The sequence below is a fragment of the Oryzias latipes genome, chromosome 2, assembly GCF_002234675.1.
Source record: "Oryzias latipes chromosome 2, ASM223467v1".
In the NCBI taxonomy this organism is placed as follows: domain Eukaryota; kingdom Metazoa; phylum Chordata; class Actinopteri; order Beloniformes; family Adrianichthyidae; genus Oryzias; species Oryzias latipes.
In genome coordinates this window covers 25,250,952-25,271,497 of record NC_019860.2, presented here as the reverse complement: position 1 = coordinate 25,271,497, position 20,546 = coordinate 25,250,952, and the positions used below count along the sequence as shown (strand labels likewise).

Below are 20,546 nucleotides of genomic sequence, written 5' to 3'. Positions count from 1 at the left end.
AAGTCCCAGTCTGTCTGTAGGAAGCAGTCCTGTAGCACTGACAGGGCATCATTAGAATGTTGCGCTTGTGGTGAAAGTTCTTTGAAACAGCGGTTTGATGGTAAATGGCGTATACCTTCTTTCAAAGGCCCAAAGCGCTTTACAGTCACAGTCCCATTCACCCATGTACACACACATTCACACACTGGTGGTGGCTCCGCTGCTGAACACTGGCACCAACCTCCCACCAGAGGCAAGGTGGGGTTTAGTGTCTTTCCCCAGGACACTTCGATACATGGGCCTGCAAGGCGGGAATCGAACCTGCAATCTTACGATCATGGGTCAACCAACCTGCCGCTGCACAGTTTACAATATCAGAAAGCATCTGGCAAGTGTAATAAGTGTTTGCAGCAGACAAAAACTAAAGAGAAAAAGTATTGAAAAAGAATCACAGAGAGCCGCTGCACCAATGTGCCCCACCATTTTAAATTTCATTGAGATGATTTTCTTAATGAGCTGAATGAGTTCTGTGCTTTGGCTGACAAAATGGCAGACGGAGAAACAGCAGTGCTGAGTCCAGAGGAGGATTCTAGACTAAAACCAAATGCAACTGAAGATCTGGACTCACGATCACTGAGTATAGCTACTGGAATGATCACTGACCTCAAAAAAGACATCAGTCATCTAAAAGAACTGAAGCACGCTCTCCTGTCCAAGTTAATGGATGTCTCCTTCGGCCAGTCTAAGCAGCTAACCTCGCTTAGCGCCGCACTCCAGGACACAGCTCCGTGGGACCCGTCCACCTGCTGTCATGTCTCGTCAAGCTTCCTGTTGTCTCGTGTGGGGTTTCCTGTTTTATTTTGAAAGTCTAACCTACCTCTCGTTCCAGACCTTCCCCTTTCTGCCTTGTCTGTTCCCCACACCTGAGTCTGCCTCATCATCCCTGATCATTCCCACCTGTGCTTCCCCTCCTCGTGTATTTATAGCCTGTGTTTCCATTTGTCTTGTGCCTGTTTGTCACGTGCTATCACCTGTCAAAGCTAGCTCTCTCTTGTGTCCAAGAATTAAAAACCTTTTCAAGCTCTGCATCTGAGTCCAGTCCTGTGTCTGCCTGTCACCTGCGCATGCCCTTCATCATCTTCAACTCCCAAGCAAACATCCCTGGATGAAGAAGTGGTTGTCCGAAGGCCCAGAAGGAGATCTGATGAGACCCGGAAGGTCTCTCCACCCTGAGTCTCTCCAGCAGCTTCTCTGGTCTGGTTGCTCCTTCCGCAGTGATCACAGCACTAGAGAGTCAGACTCCACCAGACTTGGGCTCCCCCGTCAATTTCCCCCGCTTTCCGGAGAGACGCCACGGAGATCCCAAAGGAGAACAGACGCATCGCAGCATACAGCAACCCGGTTCGGGCCCTCGAGGATCACCGCTAAAGCATCAGGATCAGACTCTGCGGCTGGATCTCCCCGCGTCCTCGTGGGCTCCAGCATCTTCCTCCCGCAGTCGGATCCTGAAGGAAGCCGTCCGCTTCCACTTCAGCAAGGCTCGGGCCCTAACCACCGGCCGGCTGTTTTTATCTCGGGACCCCTCCCCTCCCTCTACCGCGGCCAGGGCCGCTTCAGCGGGCTGCTGAGTCTGAGCTCCTGGCTGCAGTCTGCTTCCAGTAGGAACAGATTTGTTTTTGACAGTTTTAATCTTGTCTGGAACAGAACCTCATTTTATAAAACTGATGGGATCCACCCCAGTCCACTGGGCAGCAATGTTTTAGCTGCCAACATCAGACACTCTGTCCAGACTTCACCGGCCCCCATCATGCCCACACCAGTCCAAACCTCCTCCTCATCTGTCCAGACATCGAGCTGTGGAAGTGACTGACAGTATTTGGTACCCCCCCCACACACACACACACAAACACGCACACACAAACACACACACACTTCCCAACAAACAACTGCTTCAACTATCAACAGTGCTTCCTTGCCATGACCTGACCAGTCTATCCCATTAAGACTATTATCACAGACAGGTCTTCTATGAAGGGACGTGCAGGGAGGAAAGCAAACATTAACTGACTTCATTCACTAAAGGAAGCACCAAAACCTGAGGAAGCAGCTTCCACAACCACTCCTCCTTTAACATGGCACTTTTGAATATTCGATCGTTGTCTAACAAAACTTTTATCATAAATGATTTTATCCAAGATTATAATATTGATGGTCTCTTTTTAACTGAAACATGGCTGAGCACGGATGCATCTACTGTTCTCACAGAGCCCTCTCCACCCAATTTTAGCTTTGTTTTTTCAACCAGGGAGGGCAAAAAGGGTGGGGGTACTGCATCTATAATGTCCAACTCCTTTGCAGTAAAGCAGATTTCATTAGATGAGAACCCCAGCTTTGAACATCATGCCTTTGTTTTTAACAGACCTCCAATTTTATGCATCACAGTATACAGACCACCCAAACCAAGCTCTACTTTTATTGAGGAGTTTTCTGAGTTCTAAGCATCTGTCCACACTTCCTTTAACATGATTTTAATAACAGGTGATTTTACCTGCATGTAGACAGGAAGTTGGACTATTGCACCACTCAGTTCTTGGACTTGCTCTCCTCTCTTGATTTGAAACATGTCATGCAGCGACTCACCAAAGGGGGCGCACTCTTGACCTCATCATCAGTCATGGTTTACCTACCAGTGTGTCCACTGTTGTAGATCTGGCTGTATCTGACCATTACTGTGTGCTTTTTAACATTAGTGGTTTTATAAAGCAGGAGACCTCTTTGAGAACGGTGAAGAAATGCTACTTGACTCCTGAAGTGATCAAAAAGTTTATTACATCTGTTCGCTCCCACTCCCCACCTGTCTTACCAGCCCCCTGTGATCTACTTGTTGAAAGTTTTAACAGTAAATTAAAAACCAGTCTCGACTCTGTCTTAAAAAGATAAGAATCAAACCCACACCCCCCTGGAGAACTGAGGAAATTAAACAATTGAAGAGATGTTTTAGATCTGCCGAAAGACTTTGGAGAAAACACAAACTTGAAATAAACTATCAACTATACCAAAACCAATTAAAACTACATAATCAAACAGTAAAACAGACCAGAAATTCCTACTTTGCGAACATCATTTCTGTTAATAAAAATAACCCTGTAACGCTCTTGCTTGCTGGTCTCCCAAAAACCAACATTAGGAACCTTCAGCTTCTCCAAAATTCTGCTGCACGAGTTCTTACAAAGACCAGGAGGCAGGCTCACATCACCCCATTTTAAAATCCCTGCATTTTAAATGTCTTAACGGTCTTGCACCTTCTCATTTATCCAATCTTTTAGTAAAGTATGAACCCTCGCGGACCCTGAGATCCTCTGTCTCTTGTCTGTTAACCATTCCGACTTTAAAAACTAAAACATACAGAGAAGCATCTTTTCAGCACTATAGCCCCCGTTTATGGAACAGTCTGCCAGAGGACCTGAGAGCCACAGAGAGTTTTTAAAAAAAGGCCAAAGACCCATCTATTTAACCTGGCTTTTAACTGATGTTTTACTACTTTTATTTATTTAATTAGTTATTCATTTAGTTATGTGTTTATTTATCCATTTTATGATGTTTTGTGAACTTAAACTTGATTTTTGACGCATTATTTTAATTTACCTCATTTCAATGTTGTATTGTTTTTATCAATATGTTTACTGTTTGATTCTCTTTTTTATTTTTTATTTTTTTATTTATTTTCCAGTGCTTCCTCAGTCGGGACCCCCCCTCTGGGTCGGCTGCTGTTCAGCCGCTGGCTCTGGATGGGAACCTGCATCACCACTTAGCTGAGGTGGAGCGGTCCTCGCCTGTGATGCTGCATTTGGCTGGTCATTTTCACAGAGAGGGAGGTTCCAGTTATCAGCGTTTCCAATATCTTGTTTTGGTGCTCAGCCTGTTTCTCATTGTCTTTCCCCATCAGTTAGGGAGTCAGAAGTTGACTCGTATTTCAATGCATTTCAAAGGATTGCTAGTGCACTAGACTGGCCAAAAGACATGTGACCTATTTTGCTCCATTGCAAATTGGTTGGAAAGGCCCAAGAAGTTGTGTCTGCTTTGTCTTTACAGGAAAGCTTGGATTACAGTGTCCTCAAAGAAGCTATACTACGTGCATATGAACTGGTGCTTGAGAAATACAGGCAGAGGTATAGGAACCATAAAAAGTCCAATGAGCAGACTTTTGTGGAGTTCGCACGTGAAAAGGGGAATCTCTTTGACAAGTGGTGTGCTTCAAGCAACGTCAAAGATGACTTTGAAGCACTCCGTCAACTGGTCTTGCTAGAAGACTTCAAGAGAGCTTTGCCAGAAAAGTTTGTGGTGTTCTTAAATGAACAAAAAGTGTCTTCTCTGTCTAAAGCAGCTGTACTAGCTGACGAGTTTGTGTTTACACACAAAAATGTATTTGGGGCACTTCCCTCTCAAAGCAACTCTGATCCTCCATTAACTCGGATAGCCCACTCAGATAAACCAAAGCCACCATTGTCACCCCCTCGCTCATGTTTTTACTGCCACAAAAGGGGACATCTTACTGCCAACTGCCATGCCCTGAAGAAGAAATCAGCCTCTTCTAGCCAACCAAAGGGAATGGGATTGATGCAGGCTACACGTCAGCAGGAGGGTATCAACGTGGACCCTGTTTCAAGCCATTTGTCTCGACTGGTGTTGTGTCTCTTACTGAGGACACGGCTGTCCGCTCTTCTATAAGAATCTTGAGAGACACCGGAAGGTCACAGTCTATAGTCCGTGACGGTATTCTGCCCTTAACAGAGGCATCATCATGTGTTTCTTCTGTAATGATTCAGGGTATTGGAGCGAACCTGGTTTCTGCTCCCTTACACACGATCTACCTGAAGTCACCACTTGTAACCGGAATGGTTAAAGTTGCAGTTCTTCCAGCTCTGCCTATCGATGGCGTTGACCTCATTTTAGGTAACAATTTGGCTGAGGCGAAAGTCATCCCAGTCCCTGAGTTACTCGACAGCCCTAACATGGATGATGTGCCAGATAAGTTGATGGATGTTGTTCTTTTTCCACATGTGTTGTGACCAGGGCCCATTCCAAGAAGGGGGAAATTGACCTGTCTGACTCATTTTTGCCACAGATAAGATGTCTGACGGAGAAGACTGCACAAAGGAAGTGAAACAAGTTGTGTCTCCTCTCACCAGCATTGCTGATCCGAATCCTGCTAGTCGTAAAGACTTTATCATGGCTCAAAGAAATGACTTAACCCTTTCTAGGTGTTTGTCTTCTGTTGCCTTGAAGGAGGAGGCTAAGAGAAAAAGAACTGCTTACTTCCTTGACAATAATCTGCTGATGCGACGATGGTCAGATGGGCTAGAAACCGGAGGCGGAGATGTGTATCAGGTTGTGGTGCCCACAGATTACCGTAACAAGGTTCTGTCCTTGGCCCATGACCACCCCTGGTCCCCATGACCACACTTGGGTGTTAACAAGACCTATAACAGAATCCTGAGGCATTTCTTTTGGCCTGGCCTCAAGGCAGATGTTGTGAGGTTTTGTAGAACATGTCATGAATGTCAGGTGGCAGGTAAACAAAATCAGGTGATACGGCCTGCTCCACTCCATCCCATCCCTGCAATAGGAGAGCCATTCAAAAGGATCATAATAGATTGTGTGGGGCCATTGCCAAAAACAAAGATGGGGAACCAATTCCTATTAACCATAATGTGTGCTGCTACTAGGTTTCCTGAGGCTATCCCTTTGAGAAAGATTACAGCCCCAGTAATCACCAAAGCTTTGGTGAAATTTTTTACAGTGTTTTTTCTCCCAACAGAAATCCAATCTGATCAGGGAACGAACTTTAAATCAAGACCCTTTGCCCGAGCATTAGAGTGTCTTGGGATCAAACATGTGACTTCCAGCCCATATCAACCTGAGAATCAGGGAGCTCTGGAGCGCTTTCATCAGACTCTTAAAGCTATGTTACGGAAGCACTGTTATGACTCAGAGAAGACCTGGGATGAAAGTATTCCCTTTGTTTTGTTTGCTGCTTGTGCTGCATCGCCACCTAAAGACAACGACTATTTGATGATTGACCCTGGAACTCAGGGTATAAAGTTGTGTAATAGTGGCATAATGTCTAACTGGCCTTTCCACCTAGCTCACCTATCAGAAAGTCAGTTTAGAGATTTAGAGGCATTGATTAGGGACTTTCAATGTCTTTTTGGTGATGTACCCTCTCAGACAACATATATTGAACACGACATTGTTCTTACCAGTGCTTCTCCTATCAAGCAGAACGCATATCGCATAAACCCGGTAAAGAGAAACCTGATGAGAAAAGAGGTGGAGTACCTCTTGCAACATGGTTTAGCCATTCCAAGTACCAGTCCTTGGAGTTCCCCTTGTTTTTTGGAGGTTAAAAAAAATGGAAGCCCTCCGTTCTGTACCGATTATCGTAAAGTGAATGCGATTACAGTACCAGATGCCCATCCATTACCACTTATTGATGACTGCATAGATGAGATTGGTCCTGCCAAATTTGTGACCAAGCTGGATATTCTAAAAGGTTATTGGCAGGTTCCTCTGACTAAGCGTGCTTCTGAGATTTCAGCTTTTGTTACACCTGACTACTTTCTCCAGTATACAGTCATGCCTTTCGGGATGTGCAACGCACCTACAACCTTCCAAAGGCTGGTGAGTAAGGTACTGGGGGATGTTAGAAATTGTGGTGGAATGTGAAAAGAAGGAGGAGGAGCGCCCAGCCACCCCCACACCCAGACCCCCGCCGCAGCAGCAGCGGCAGCCGGAATTCCCCCAACGCCACACGGGAACAGGCAGGGAACAACCGCCCCCCGGGCGACCAAGACCGCCACCCAGGCCAGGGCCAGCAGGACCGCAACGAAGCCCCCAGAGCCAGAGAGCCCCAGCCCAGCCAGGAAAGCAGCCCCCCCGCCGCGCCGGAAGAGCCCAACGCAGGGCCCCACCGGAGAAGGACGCCCACAGCCCCAGACGAGCACCCCACCACCACCCAGGAGTTCCGGGCATCCCCCCGCCCCAACCCCAGGTACGAGCCAGGACCCCCCAAGGGAGACCCGCTCCGCACTCCAGGCAGCCACCCACCCGGCCCACGGTTGGTCCAGGTAGGACCAAGGCGGGGGCCCGCCGCCCCCGCCCAGGAGGGGGGAACCCCGGGGAAAAAAGGGTGGCCCACAAGGGGTTTTATAATTATGGCCCGACCAGGCTCGGCCATGTTGGAAGTTTGGCGGGGCCCAGCGCTCAGGGGCAAGGACCAGGACCCACCCCCCAGGGACACGAACACCCCCGGCTCAGGTGTAATATGAACCCTCCCACCGTGCGGAGAGAGCACCGCCGGGCCCAGGGAGCCGGCACCCAAGGGACACGGCCGCCATCGCCAAGGGGCCCGCACCCCCCCACCAGGGAAGGGGTAGGGGACAGATGGACCCAGGTCCCACCTTCCTTGTAAAATGTGTGTGCGTGTATGTGTGTTTGAGAGGGTGTTTGTGTGCATGTGTGTGTGTTTATGTTGGAATGTATATATTGAAGGGGGAGGGGTGTGTGTACTAAGAGGGGTGCAGTTAAAATTGGTGAGTAGGGCACTAAGGGGAAATCTCCTGATTACTCACAGTGATGTCCCCTCACCCTCCCCACCAAGGGGCCCTAAATGTCTAAGGTGCGGTTAAAATTGGCGGGTAGGGTGCCAGGAGGACATCTGCTGCTTGCTTGCAGTGATGTCCAAGCACCCCCCCTACCAAGGACCCTACATGTCTAAGGTGCAAATAAAACCGAAAGAGGGGGGGCCCACTCCATACGGCAACCATAGGAGGGGGGCCACTGCCAAGTAGCCCCCCCCCAAGGCGCATCGCAGGCTAGACCCCCCACCCCCTCACCCTAATATGAGGTTATATGAGGAAGGGGGTAAGTTGGGGACAGCTGGTAGACTGTCCCCCGGTGGTCAAACAGCCGTCCCCCAGTCCCCCCCTAGCAGAGGGGCCAGGGCCACCCAGCCCAGGGGCCCCACCCCCGGAGGCGCCGACACCCCAGGCCCGGCACCACCCACCCCACACGGAGAGAGAGGAACCAGAAAGCGTCGCCCCCCCCGGAGCAAGCCCAGGCCCCCACCCTCAGACGCCCGCCCTAGAGGAGCTCTGGTCAGGCCTCGACGGGACCGAGGAGGCCAACCGGCCGAGGCAACCACTGATTGCCTCAGCGGAGACCCGGACCCGCTAGCCCCCCCGACCCGTACCAATAATGGCCCCCCCCTCCCCCCCAGAACGCCCCCCCCTCAGGACAGGGCCGACAAGCCCCCCACCCCACCCCACCCCAGACCCCGCAGCCGAAGCGGGTGACACCCAGAGCGACCGGGGGCCCCGAGAGGGTTGTCCCGTCCCGTCCCAGAGCCAGGGAAGGGCCGATCCCAGCCCCAGGTGCAGATGGGCAGCCCACCCGGCGCCGCTGGGCCCCCCCTCCCCCCCCGAGCAGGGCCCCCCGCCAACCCCCCCCAGCACAGGCAAAGGGACCACCCCCCCAAGCCAAGCCAGACCACCACCCCACCCCCCCACCACGCACCCCCACACCCAAGCCCAGAGGACCGCGCAGCGCCCCAACCCGCCCCACCCAGGCACCGGACCCGACCCCCCGACCAACAGAGCCCCCCACCGCCCCCGCCAGGCACCGGAAGCCCCGACCCCCACCCCAAACCACGGCAGAAGGGCAAGGAGCAGCGACGACCAAGCCCCCCACCCCCTAAGTCATGGAGTCAACCACAGAGGTTGAGACCAGAGAGACTGAATTCTTTCAAAGTTACTTGAGCTTTGGGCTGACATCTTTTCCAAGCTGATATGATCAAACAGCAGATTTCTGTGTTGACTTATGTTTATATTTTTCTTGTTTTTCCAATTTATTAAAATAGTTTTTTTGGCAATACAAAGAGTTATGAAAATGATAGATGCTAATCCTCCTTCTACATCGATGGCACTCATGTCACACAGCACACAAAGTGACGGTGAAGCCGTGATTGAAACCTTAAGCCAGACTGATAGATCGGCACATACCTGCTGCCAGAGAGCCTGGACAGGAGTGCAGAACCACAGTGCGTGCATGTAGCTGTCGGGTAGATTATTATCACAGTGCTGACAAATGTCTGAGTTACTGAGACCCATCTTGAACATCCTCTGTCCAGTGTAGTAAATTCTGTGTAGAGTTTTGAGATGGATTAGCTGCAGATTTGGACTTTTTGTCAGTTTAAAGGTGTTTAGACAGAGTTCTGACCAGAAGCTTTCATCAGTGCTGATGCTCAAATCTGCATCCCATTTTTTTGTTGGAAGGGCAATATTGTTATCTAAATCAGTGTTTTTCAACCATTTTTGAGCCACGGCACACTTTAACCCTGACAAAAATCCCGCGGCACACCAGCATCCAAAAAAAAATAAAAAAAGCAGAAATTCATGGTCTGTATTGATCGACCCCCCCCCCCCCGCGCGCAATCTCACGTGGATTTTTGTGATAATTGTGGCAGAAAAAGCAGGAAGTTGCGGCTGTTTTTTTCTAAGAGATGAACGTCTAAAGACGAGCTTTAGCTGGTATTTTTGTTAGAGCGAGCGACTTTATCAGCAGAATTAAGAACAAGGAAGTGAAGACTTTAACCACTTCTGATTGGTCAGACTGATGACATGTGATTAAGCCTTCAAGAATGATTGGCGGAGACAGTTAAAGGGGCGGGACTTTTCCTTACACAGTTATAGCTGCAGCTAAAGGCCCGTACACACCGGGACGAATATTCGCCAGGCGTTATTCGCCAGCGTTTTTCGCCACGTCTTTTGTGTTCACACCCAGGCGATTTTCGCTGACGATGAGCCGAGCGAACATGCAATTTCCTTCCCTGACATTAGATGGCGCTTAATGTAAACAGAAATACTCCTGTACACAAGGTGGCGCTGCGCAACTATGATTCTTAAAGTCGCTTTTCACTCAGAAGAAGAGAGCAAGTATTTACGCGCTTGTCAGAATCATACAAAGAAAACATGAATATTTCAAGCATCAGTAGCTCCAACTGGTACTTGGTAAGGGGATATTTTAGAATGTCCGTCATTATTTCTTCGCGGCAGTGTAGACGCTACTTGGCGTCTAACTTCTTCGCTGGTATGTGTGCTCAGCAAGGCAGTTTTGTGTTTGAGCGCCCCCAAGTTGTGTTTTACTGTAACTTCAGAAGCTCCAGACACGTGTGCAAAAGCGCCATTCTCATTGGTCGAATAGATTTCGACGCGACGCGTTGAAAAAAAAAAACGAACCCGAGGCGTTTTTTTTTTTTTACGCTTTGGCGCTTGGCGTTTTTTCGCCTCGGTGTGCACACTCACATTGGTGCCCTTTGTTTAGTCACGAGGAGTTAAACGTCGCCGAAAATCGCCGGCGAAATTCGTCCCGGTGTGAACAGGCCTTAAATCGTGGGTGATTTTTATCACGGTACCGCGATCAAAATGTTGTTATCAAAATGTCTTTAATAGAATTAAATAAACACAAAGAAAAAGTAATTTTAAGATATTTTATATTCTTAACTACTCAGTGTTTTATCAGGGCCTGTTTGGATGAACAAAGAGCTGAAATACTGGAGATGGAAAATGTTTTTAGATCAGTGAATGAGGGCAATTTCTCCACGGCGCACTTGACCATCTCCCACGGCACACTGGTTGAAAAACACTGATCTAAATTACATAAAAGTTTGTATATTTTGGAGAGAGTTCTATTCATTGAAAAATTAATCAGAGTGGTAACTACACCTGGTAGCTTTAAATCGTCGTCTTTAAATTTATACTTTTTAGTAATACTTGATTGTGCTGTAGGTCAGACAGAGGAGTTCAAGGTGGAGGTGGGACTACACCAAGGATCAGCTTTGAGTCCTTTTTTGTTTGCTATGCTGATGGACAGGCTGACAGACGATATAAGACTGGAATCTCCCTGGACAATGATGTTTGCGGATGACATTGTAATTTGCAGTGAGAGTAGAGAGCAGGTGGAGGAACAGCTAGAGAGGTGGAGGTTTGCTCTGGAAAGAAGAGGCATGAAGGTCAGTCGTAGCAAGACAGAATACATGTGTCTGAACGAGAGGGATCAAGGTAGAAGCGTTAGGTTACAGGGGGCTGAGGTGAAGAAGGTGCAGGAGTTTAAGTACTTGGGGTCAACAGTTCAGTGTGATGGGGAGTGTGGAAAAGAGGTGAAGAGGCGAGTGCAGGCAGGTTGGAGCGGTTGGAGGAAAGTGTCAGGAGTGTTGTGTGACAGAAGAGTGTCAGCAAGACTCAAAGGAAAGGTGTACAAGACAGTGGTGAGACCAGCTCTGCTCTATGGGTTAGAGACGGTAGCAGTGAGACAGAGACAAGAGGCTGAGATGGAGGTAGCGGAGATGAAGATGTTGAGGTTCTCCTTAGGAGTGACCAGGTTAGACAGGATAAGGAACGAGTACATCAGAGGGACGGCTCATGTTGCCTGTGTTAGCGACAAAGTCAGAGAAGCCAGACTGAGATGGTTTGGACATGTTCAGAGGAGGGATAGTGGATATATTGGTAGAAGGATGTTGGAGATGGAGCTGGCTGGCAGGAGGGCAAGAGGACGGCCAAAGAGGAGATATATGGATGTCTTAACAGAGGACATGAAGTTGGCTAACGTTAGGGTAGAAGATGTTCATGATAGAGTGAGGTGGAAAAGGATGATTCGCTGTGGCGACCCCTGATGGGAAAAGCCGAAAGAGAAAGAAGAAGTAATACTTGATTTAAGTTGCTGATATTCCAAGAAGTTATTTATTCCATATTTGTCTTGAAGTTCCTGGGGAGTTATGAATCTTCTATCAGTAATTACATGCTCTAGTTGTTTTATGCCCCCTGCTTGCCAAGCTGGGAAGTGAATCATTTTTTTGTTAATAAGGATGTCCGGGTTGTTCCAGATGGGTGTCATTTTGCACGGTTGAATTGATGATTTTGATATTTTGAGAAATTCCCACCAGGCTGTTAAAGTGGCATTTATATTAATGCTTTTGAAACAATCCTGTTTTTTAACTGTTTGGCTAATAAATGGTAGCTGTGACATGTGACCTGTGCTGCAATCCTGTCTTGTCTGCTCCCAACTCTTCCAGGCCTTTCAAGCTTGAAGTGGATACTAGTTCTGTGGGAGCGGGTGCGGTTCTTTTGCAAGAAGATGAGGACAACATTGACCATCCAGTTGCATACTTCTCCCGCAAGTTTAACAAACACCAACTACAGTATTCGACAATAGAAAAGGAGACACTTGCACTGTTGATAGCCCTGCAACACTTCGAAGTGTATTTAGGCTCTAGTTGTGTACCGATAAAGGTGTTTACAGACCACAACCCTTTAGTCTTTCTCTCCTAAATGTACAACACCAACCAGCGTCTTATGAGGTGGTCCCTAATTTGTCAAGACTACAACTTGGACATACAACATAAGAAGGGCTCCGAAAATGTGATGGCTGATGCTCTGTCCAGAGCAATCCTGGAATGAGAATTTTTCTTTCTTTATTTATTTTTTTCTTGCATTGTACCAGAAGTGTTTGGTCGTGTATGGGTGGGGGTATTACATGCAGGGTTTTTTTTCATTGACTTTCTTTTGTTTCCTTCCTCTGCATGTACTTCATGATATGAGTGAAGACACCTGGTGGAGATCTGACGAGCTGTGCAATCAGGACCCAGAGCCAGCCACCAGGCCTGCACATAAGCTCCTGGGAATCACTTGAGGGGAGAGCTCTTTCGGGATCACAACCAGATGAATGTTTTGAGTGCTTTGTGTTGGAGATTGTGGGAGGTTTGTGGACAGGGTACCCTGTACACCTCACGTAGCTTGCTTTCTGTTAGACACACTAGGTGAGTTGGTTGGTGCCACCCCTTGTATGTTTTATCACCACGTTCTAGATAAGACAGTGAGACTTTTGTTTTCTTGTTTTTGTTTTAGAGCTTTGATAGCCAGGCTGGGTTTTGTTCTATTTATTTCATTCCTTGGCCCAACCTTAGTCCCTACCTCCCCTCCTTCATGTTCAATAAAACCCTTAAAAGTCCTACATTGTGTGTGTTTATGTTGCGTACACCCTAGCCCTAGACTTGTAAGTTTGTGGACGTAACAAAACATCAAAGTCAAACATCCTTGGTTCTTCATAAATCCTGGTTCCTCATACATTCTTGGTTTGACCTTTGGCACCTTCAACTCATGCTTTACTTATTTCTGATTCCATCAATCCTCTCATTGTCCCATTTTCTCCTAACAAACACTATACTGCTATTAAACCTGGACTAAGGGAGTTACTACCTTAGATATTAACTTGTACAACCACTAAGTATTGGAACACCACAGCTTTCTGACCTTCCTGCTGACTTGAGTGTCGATGAAGACAATGTCGTCCAAAGTCAGGATCAGTTTGGCCAAGTTTGCTGATTTCTTATACTTCCTGCATTAAGAAACAGTTGTGTTTTTAAAAAATCATTATGGGAAAATCCAGAGTATCACCACAGTTTACGTACTGTTGTAGTTTTTTTCTGCATTACCTGATCCAAAAGAAGGAAGCTGCAATCACAGCACACAACAGCAGTAAGATGAAGAATAGGCTGACAGCATCCAAACCTGCGGAGGAACAAAACACAAGCAAATGCTGAAAACTAAAGCAGGGATTCTGATTGGTTCATCTATCTATCAATCTATCTATCTATATACCCAGGCTGTGTCCCACCAAGGTGGGGTAGCCTAGACAGGGCACACATTCTTACCTCCCTCCTTCTCTTACCCACACCCTCCTCCTTCAGTGTTTGCGTGTGTGTGTGACTGGTCTAAGGCCTGGTCTAAGCCACACCACATTGCACCAGGGTCAGCTGCACACTCCAGTGTGGGCACCTCCACAGCAGGGCCTCAGCCAAGGCTGGTTTCCCCTTTCCGCTTCATCCCAAGACCAGACCTCTACCACACCCCTCCATTCATCCATACACAAACTCTCTCCACCCATCCCTGTCCTGAGCAGCCTCTCTCCCCTGCACCACAGTCATCCCTCTTGCATTCAGCGCTCTCCTTACCCCCTCTCTCCATCCCATTCGCGGTCTTCCTCTCATTCTCACTCCACTCACATCAGATTCATATACCTTTTTCACCAATCGCTCCCTTTCCATTCTTTCAACATGCCCAAACCATCCCAGTGCCTTTTGCTCTGCTCTATAGGCCAACTCTCGCATCACATCAGTTCTCTCTCGGATAACTTCATTTCTTACACGATCCATACGCGTCACACCACACATACTCCTCAAACATCTCATCTCAACTACATTCAGCTTCCTCTTTTCCGCCGCTTTTAGACTCCATGTTTCAGCCCCATATAACGCTGCAGGCACCACCACACCCTCATACAATCTCCTTTTTGCATGCTTTTCCATTGACCTACATTCAAACACTCTCTTCATTCCCCCCCATATCTTTCGTACTTCATTCATTCTAAACTCTACCTCTCCCCCTATTCCACCATCCACACAGACACACGACCCCAAATACTGAAAACACTCTACCTCTTCAAACAACTCCCCATTTAATGCCACATTCAATCTACGTTCACCCTTTAACCTCGTACACCTCATCACCTTACTCTTTTCCACATTCACTCTCAACTTCCTTCTGTCGCACGCCCTTCCAAACTCCTCAACCAGACGTGCCACGTCTGATTGCTTCATATGATCTACAAATTCACCAAAGTTCAGATATTCAAACTCTGGAAACATTGCACCTTGAGGTGAAAATGTCAATACGTTCAGATTTTGATGTTCTGATGCTGCTGGGCCACCTCAAAACGTCTCCCAAAAATATGCTAATACCAGAGAACTGTGCCCAGGCTGACACTCAAACCACACCACAGGACCTCCTGCAGCATCTGTACATTAACACTGAAAATGGATGCAAAACAACACAATGTCCTCAGCAGATAAAGAAGGGTTCTGTTGAACTGAAAACATGTCCAAAAGGTTCATTATAAGACACCCCTAATGAACTTTTCAACCTGGGCAATACCAACAGTAAAAATCCTCCCAAAAAACATTCATAAACAAATGATTATTGTTTATTTATTAATATCTAAAAAGCTAAGCTGTTTTATTGCCTGCATCACTGTCTGTCTTTCAAATGCAGCTATATGTCAGTTACAAACACCAAAGAACCTACAGACAAACGTGAAATAATAGATATTTAATGGAAAGTAAAGACAAAAGATGGAAACGCAGAAAATAAGATGTATAATCCTTTTTAAAGACATCATTAGCATATACTAAACTTAAAACACGTAATTAACACAGTTTATTAGGGATTGCTCAATCGAAGCTGCGCTCCATTTTCACCTCCAATTTCACCTTGCAACCTGCGCTGTAAATTCTTCTGGTGCCGCCCGGAGCGGCAGCCTGTCACAGCAGCTCCCTCTCTGTCGTGTTTTTTTCGTGTGTTTTTGGACTATTCTTACTACTTCTTGCTTCTACTTTTGTACATATATACTTCTTCCATTTCTTTACGTCAGTAAAAGTACCCAACCATGGATGTGCAATTTGCAAGACTAGTTTTTTGGCTCTTTTTTCTCGCTGGACTGCTTCTATTGACATCGGGGGACCCGACAGCTGCGGCTCCATTGTTTACACACGTAAACAGCTGCTCGTGTACCACAACAGCGGGCTGCACTACTTGGACAGACCAGACATCCCCGCCGAGATCAGGAGGAAAAGAAGAACAGGATGCAGAGCAGGAGTTATGCGCCGAGAGAGGAGAAGTCGGTATAAACCATGCCTGCTGTCTGTTGTTATGGGAAACGTGAGATCTCTCCCTAACAAGCTGGAGGAGCTAACAGGGCTAACTCGACTACACAGAAAGTATCGGGAGAGCGGCATCTTGTGCTTCACAGAGACATGGCTGAATGATCTTTCCTCTGACGAACATGTCTCTGAACGGATTTCACCTTGTGAGAGCGGATCGGACAGCTAGAGAGAGCGGCAAGAGGAAAGGAGGTGGGTTAGCGATGTTTGTGAAGGACAAATGGTGCAACCCGAGACACATCAGTGTCAAAGAGAGACTCTGTACGCGGGATATTGAGCTGCTGGCTGTCGGACTTTGGCCATATTACCTGCTGCGTGAGTTCTCGCATGTTATGGCGATAACTGTGTATATCCCCCCATCTGCTAACGCAGAGGTGGCCTGTGCACTCTCAGCTGCAGACAGCACACCCCCACTCTTTTTTTCTCATATCCGGAGACTTTAATCATGCTTCACTGTCCTCCACTCTCCCAAATTTCACCCAGTATGTTACGTGCCACACCAGAAACAACAAGACACTGGACCTACTGTATGCAAATGTGAAGGATGCCTACAGCTGCTCCCACCTCCCGCCACTAGGTTGCTCAGATCACAACCTGGTTCACATTTTACCTGTCTATAAACCCGTGGTGAAACAACAACCTCCAACTACAAGATCTGTGAGAAGATGGACAGAAGAGGCCAGTGAGGAGCTGAGGGACTGGTTTGAGACCACAGACTGGGAGGTGCTGTGTGGACCGCATGAGGACATCGACAGTCCGACACACTGCATCACAGACTACATAAACTTCTGTGTGGAGAACGCTGTGCCCACCAGGACGGTGCGGGGCTTCCCCAACAATAAACCATGGGTGACCCCTGAGCTGAAGCCCTGATAAACCAAAAAAAGAGGGCTTTTAGGTCAGGAGACAAAGAAGAACTGAGGAGGGTGCTGAAGGAACTTAAAGTGAAGATTAAGGAAGGCAAGGAGAATTGCAGAGAAAAGGTGGAGAATCAACTACAACAGAAGAATGTGAAAGAGGTCTGGAGAGGCCTGAAAACCATCTCTGGACTCAATACAGACAATAGGTGCAATCAGGGTGATCAAGAGTGGGCTAACGAGCTCAATTCATTTTTTAATAGATTAGATCCAGGGCCCACTCCCTGGATGTGATGGGGATTGTGGAAAAGAGGTGAAGAGGCGAGTGCAGGCAGGTTGGAGCGGGTGGAGGAAAGTGTCAGGAGTGTTGTGTGACAGAAGAGTGCCAGCAAGACTCAAAGGAAAGGTGTACAAGACAGTGGTGAGACCAGCTCTGCTCTATGGGTTAGAGACGGTAGCAGTGAGACAGAGACAAGAGGCTGAGATGGAGGTAGCAGAGATGAAGATGTTGAGGTTCTCCTTAGGAGTGACCAGGTTAGACAGGATAAGGAACGAGTACATCAGAGGGACGGCTCATGTTGCCTGTGTTAGCGACAAAGTCAGAGAAGCCAGACTGAGATGGTTTGGACATGTTCAGAGGAGGGATAGTGGATATATTGGTAGAAGGATGTTGGAGATGGAGCTGCCTGGCCGGAGGGCAAGAGGACGGCCAAAGAGGAGATATATGGATGTCTTAACAGAGGACATGAAGTTGGCTAACGTTAGGGTAGAAGATGTTCATGATAGAGTGAGGTGGAAAAGGATGATTCGCTGTGGCGACCCCTGATGGGAAAAGCCGAAAGAGAAAGAAGATCCAGGGCCCACTCCCCCCACAACTACCCAGCCATCATCGGACCATTCGAAATCCCCAATATGCTGATCACAGCTGCCACCCCCCACCTACCTATCAACGTCTGTGCCACCAAACATCCCCAGGACAACGTTAACACTCCCCCCCAACCCCCTCCCCCAATCCCCTACTTCGCATTGAATAACTGCCAGCACCCACCCAACCCCCCCCCACACACACACACACCCAGCCTCAACATAACAAAGGATCAGGTGAGAAGAGAGCTTCAGAGGATTAAGACCAGGAAAGCCACAGGTCCAGATGGCATCTGCTCCAGACTGCTCAGGGACTGCGCTGACCAACTCTGCCTGGTTGTAGCATACATGTTCAACCTGAGCCTCGACATGAGGAGGGTCCCTGTGCTGTGGAAAACCTCCTGCGTGGTCCCAGTACCAAAGACCGCACAGCCAAGGGAGCCCAACAACTACAGACCTGTGGCTTTAACGTCTCACCTAATGAAGACCCTAGAGAGGCTGATCCTGAATCACCTCCAGCTCCTAGTGAGCCTAGTGCTTGACCCCCTGCAGTTTTGCATATCAACCGGGCATTGGAGCGGATGATGCTGTCATCTACTTGATGCACAGAACCCTGCTACACCTCGAGGAACATGGAAGTACTGTCAGAATCATGTTCTTCGACTTCTCCAGCGCCTTCAACACAATTCAACCATCACTGCTAAGGGGAAAGCTGGAAGGTGCTGGGGTTGACAACCAGCTGACCTCGTGGATTGTTGACTACCTCACCAACAGACCACAGTACGTGAGGCTCCAGGACTGTGTGTCTGCCCAGGTGGTCTGCAGCACGGGGGCTCCACAAGGGACCGTGCTCTCTCCTTTTTTCTTCACCCTTTACACATCAGACTTCTACCATGACTCAAACAGCTGCCATATCCAGAAGTTCTCCGATGACACAGCCATCGTTGGACGCGTGTCAGAGGGAAACGATCTGGAATATAAGAAGGTGATCAAGGACTTTGTGGACTGGTGTGAACTCAATCGTCTTCACATCAATGCCACCAAAACGAAAGAGATGGTGGTCGACTTCCGGAAAAAGGCTTCTCAGTCTCCCCCGTGGTCATTCAGGGACTGGACATAGAGAGGGTGGATGTGTACAAGTACCTGGGCGTTCACATCAACAATAAACTGGACTGGTCAGACGACACAAAGGTCCTGCACAAGAAGGGCCAGTGAAGGGCCTCCACCTCCTGAGGAGACTGAGGTCCTTTGGTGTGTGCAGGCCACTACTCAGGACCTTCTATGAGACTGTCGTTACATCAGCAACTTTCTATGCTGTGGTCTGCTGGTGTGGAGGAATCAATGAAAGGGACAAAAAGAAGCTGGACAAGCTGGGCAAAAGAGCTAGCACTGTCCTGGGCTGTCCCCTAGACTCCGTGGACTCTGTAGGTGAGAGGAGGATGCTGACCAAGCTGTCCAGCATCCGGAACAACCCCTCCCACCCCCTGTATGTGACGGTGAGGACCATGAGGAGCTCATTCAGCCGTAGACTGCTGAACCCCCAGTGCAAAAAATAGCATTACTGGAAGTCCTTCATCCCAACAGCAGTCAGACTGTACAACAACACGGCCTAGGACTGCTGAAACCGCTGCTGTTATTTATTCATTGCCTTATTTGATCCGTTATTTATGACCTGTACTTTTACTTCCACTTTGTATTATTTTTATTCTTACCCATTGCTACTTGTTTTTTCGTACTTTTCCGACTGCTATTTTTTTCTTGTTGTTGGCTGCTGTGACAACCCAATTTCCCCCCGGGGATCAATAAAGTCCTATCTTATCTTATCTTATCTTATCTTATCTTATCTTATCTTATCTTATCTTATCTTATAAATAATTTTTAGGATTAAAAATTATTTAAAGGCCTTTATCTAAATAGCTTTTATAGAACAGATCAGTGGACGCATGTTTATTTTATTATTAGTTCCTCATCATCCAGAGGATAGTTCACAGGAGAATCACCGTCTCATCTGCCTCCCTTGAGCGCTTGTCCCTGATGAGACGTGTTTCAATAAGGAACCAAAAACCACCATACCAACCCTAAACCTGCCCAAATTGTGTCCTACACCCGAAGCAATTTTAAAATCAAAACTGACCAAATGGGCAGGGAACCATCCAACCTCAACACTGGTGTTGTTAATGCAACTGACACACTGCATTATGGGATCAAAAGTTAATATGTTACCAGGGTTACATATCGCCGGAGCAGTAATACCAACAATATAAATGATCTCTGCTACCTCCAGCTCTGCTTCCTGTCTTCCTCAGAGTCTCTAGGCCCAACAACATGGCTGCTCTCACCACACTAATCTACACCTTTCCTTTTGTTCACCTGAAACTCTTCTATTGCACCTGACACATTTTCCCGCCCATTCCCACCTGCCTGCACCCTTCTTCACTTCTTTTCCACTCTCTCCATAACTCTGGACTGTTGACCCTAGTTCCTTCAAATCCTCCACCTTCTTTATATCTTCTTCTCCTCCATCTGTTCTCTGCTCTCACTGCAAATCACAATATCATCTGCAAACATCATAGTTCATGGTGGTTCTTATCTAACCTAATCTGTCAACCTGTCCATCACCATTGCAAACAGGAAGTGGCTCAGAGCTGATCCCCGATGTAATACCACCTCCACCTTGAACTCCTGTGTCACCCCTACAGCACACCTCACCACTGTCTTACAGCCCTCATGCATGTCATGCACTGCTCTAACATACTTCTCTGTCACTCCAGACTTCCTACAATACCACAGTCCCTCTCTGGAAACCGAAACTTTCTCCAGATTAACAGAGACAGCGTGTCTCTCTCTGTCCTATGTTCTTCTCTATCAACATCCTCAAAGCAAAGATTACATCTGTAATTCTCTTTCTTGGCATGAAACCATCCTGCTGCTCACAAATGTTTATACTGCTCTTCGTCTAGCTTCAGCTACTCTTTGCCATAACTTCCTTGTTTGGTTCATCAGCTTTATTCCTCTGT

The 20,546-nt window shown here is 47.6% G+C and overlaps 1 protein-coding gene across 2 annotated transcripts in view; it reads right to left on the bottom strand.

Moving 5' to 3' along the window:
- olgc3 (membrane guanylyl cyclase) overlaps positions 1-20,546 on the bottom strand; it is a 108,651-nt gene that overhangs the window by 65,865 nt on the left and 22,240 nt on the right. For both annotated transcript variants that reach the window (XM_023961322.1, NM_001137655.1), the window contains 2 exon segments: positions 13,526-13,601; positions 13,344-13,428 (listed from right to left, as the gene is read on the bottom strand). In XM_023961322.1, coding sequence (XP_023817090.1) covers positions 13,344-13,428; positions 13,526-13,601 — 161 coding nt within the window.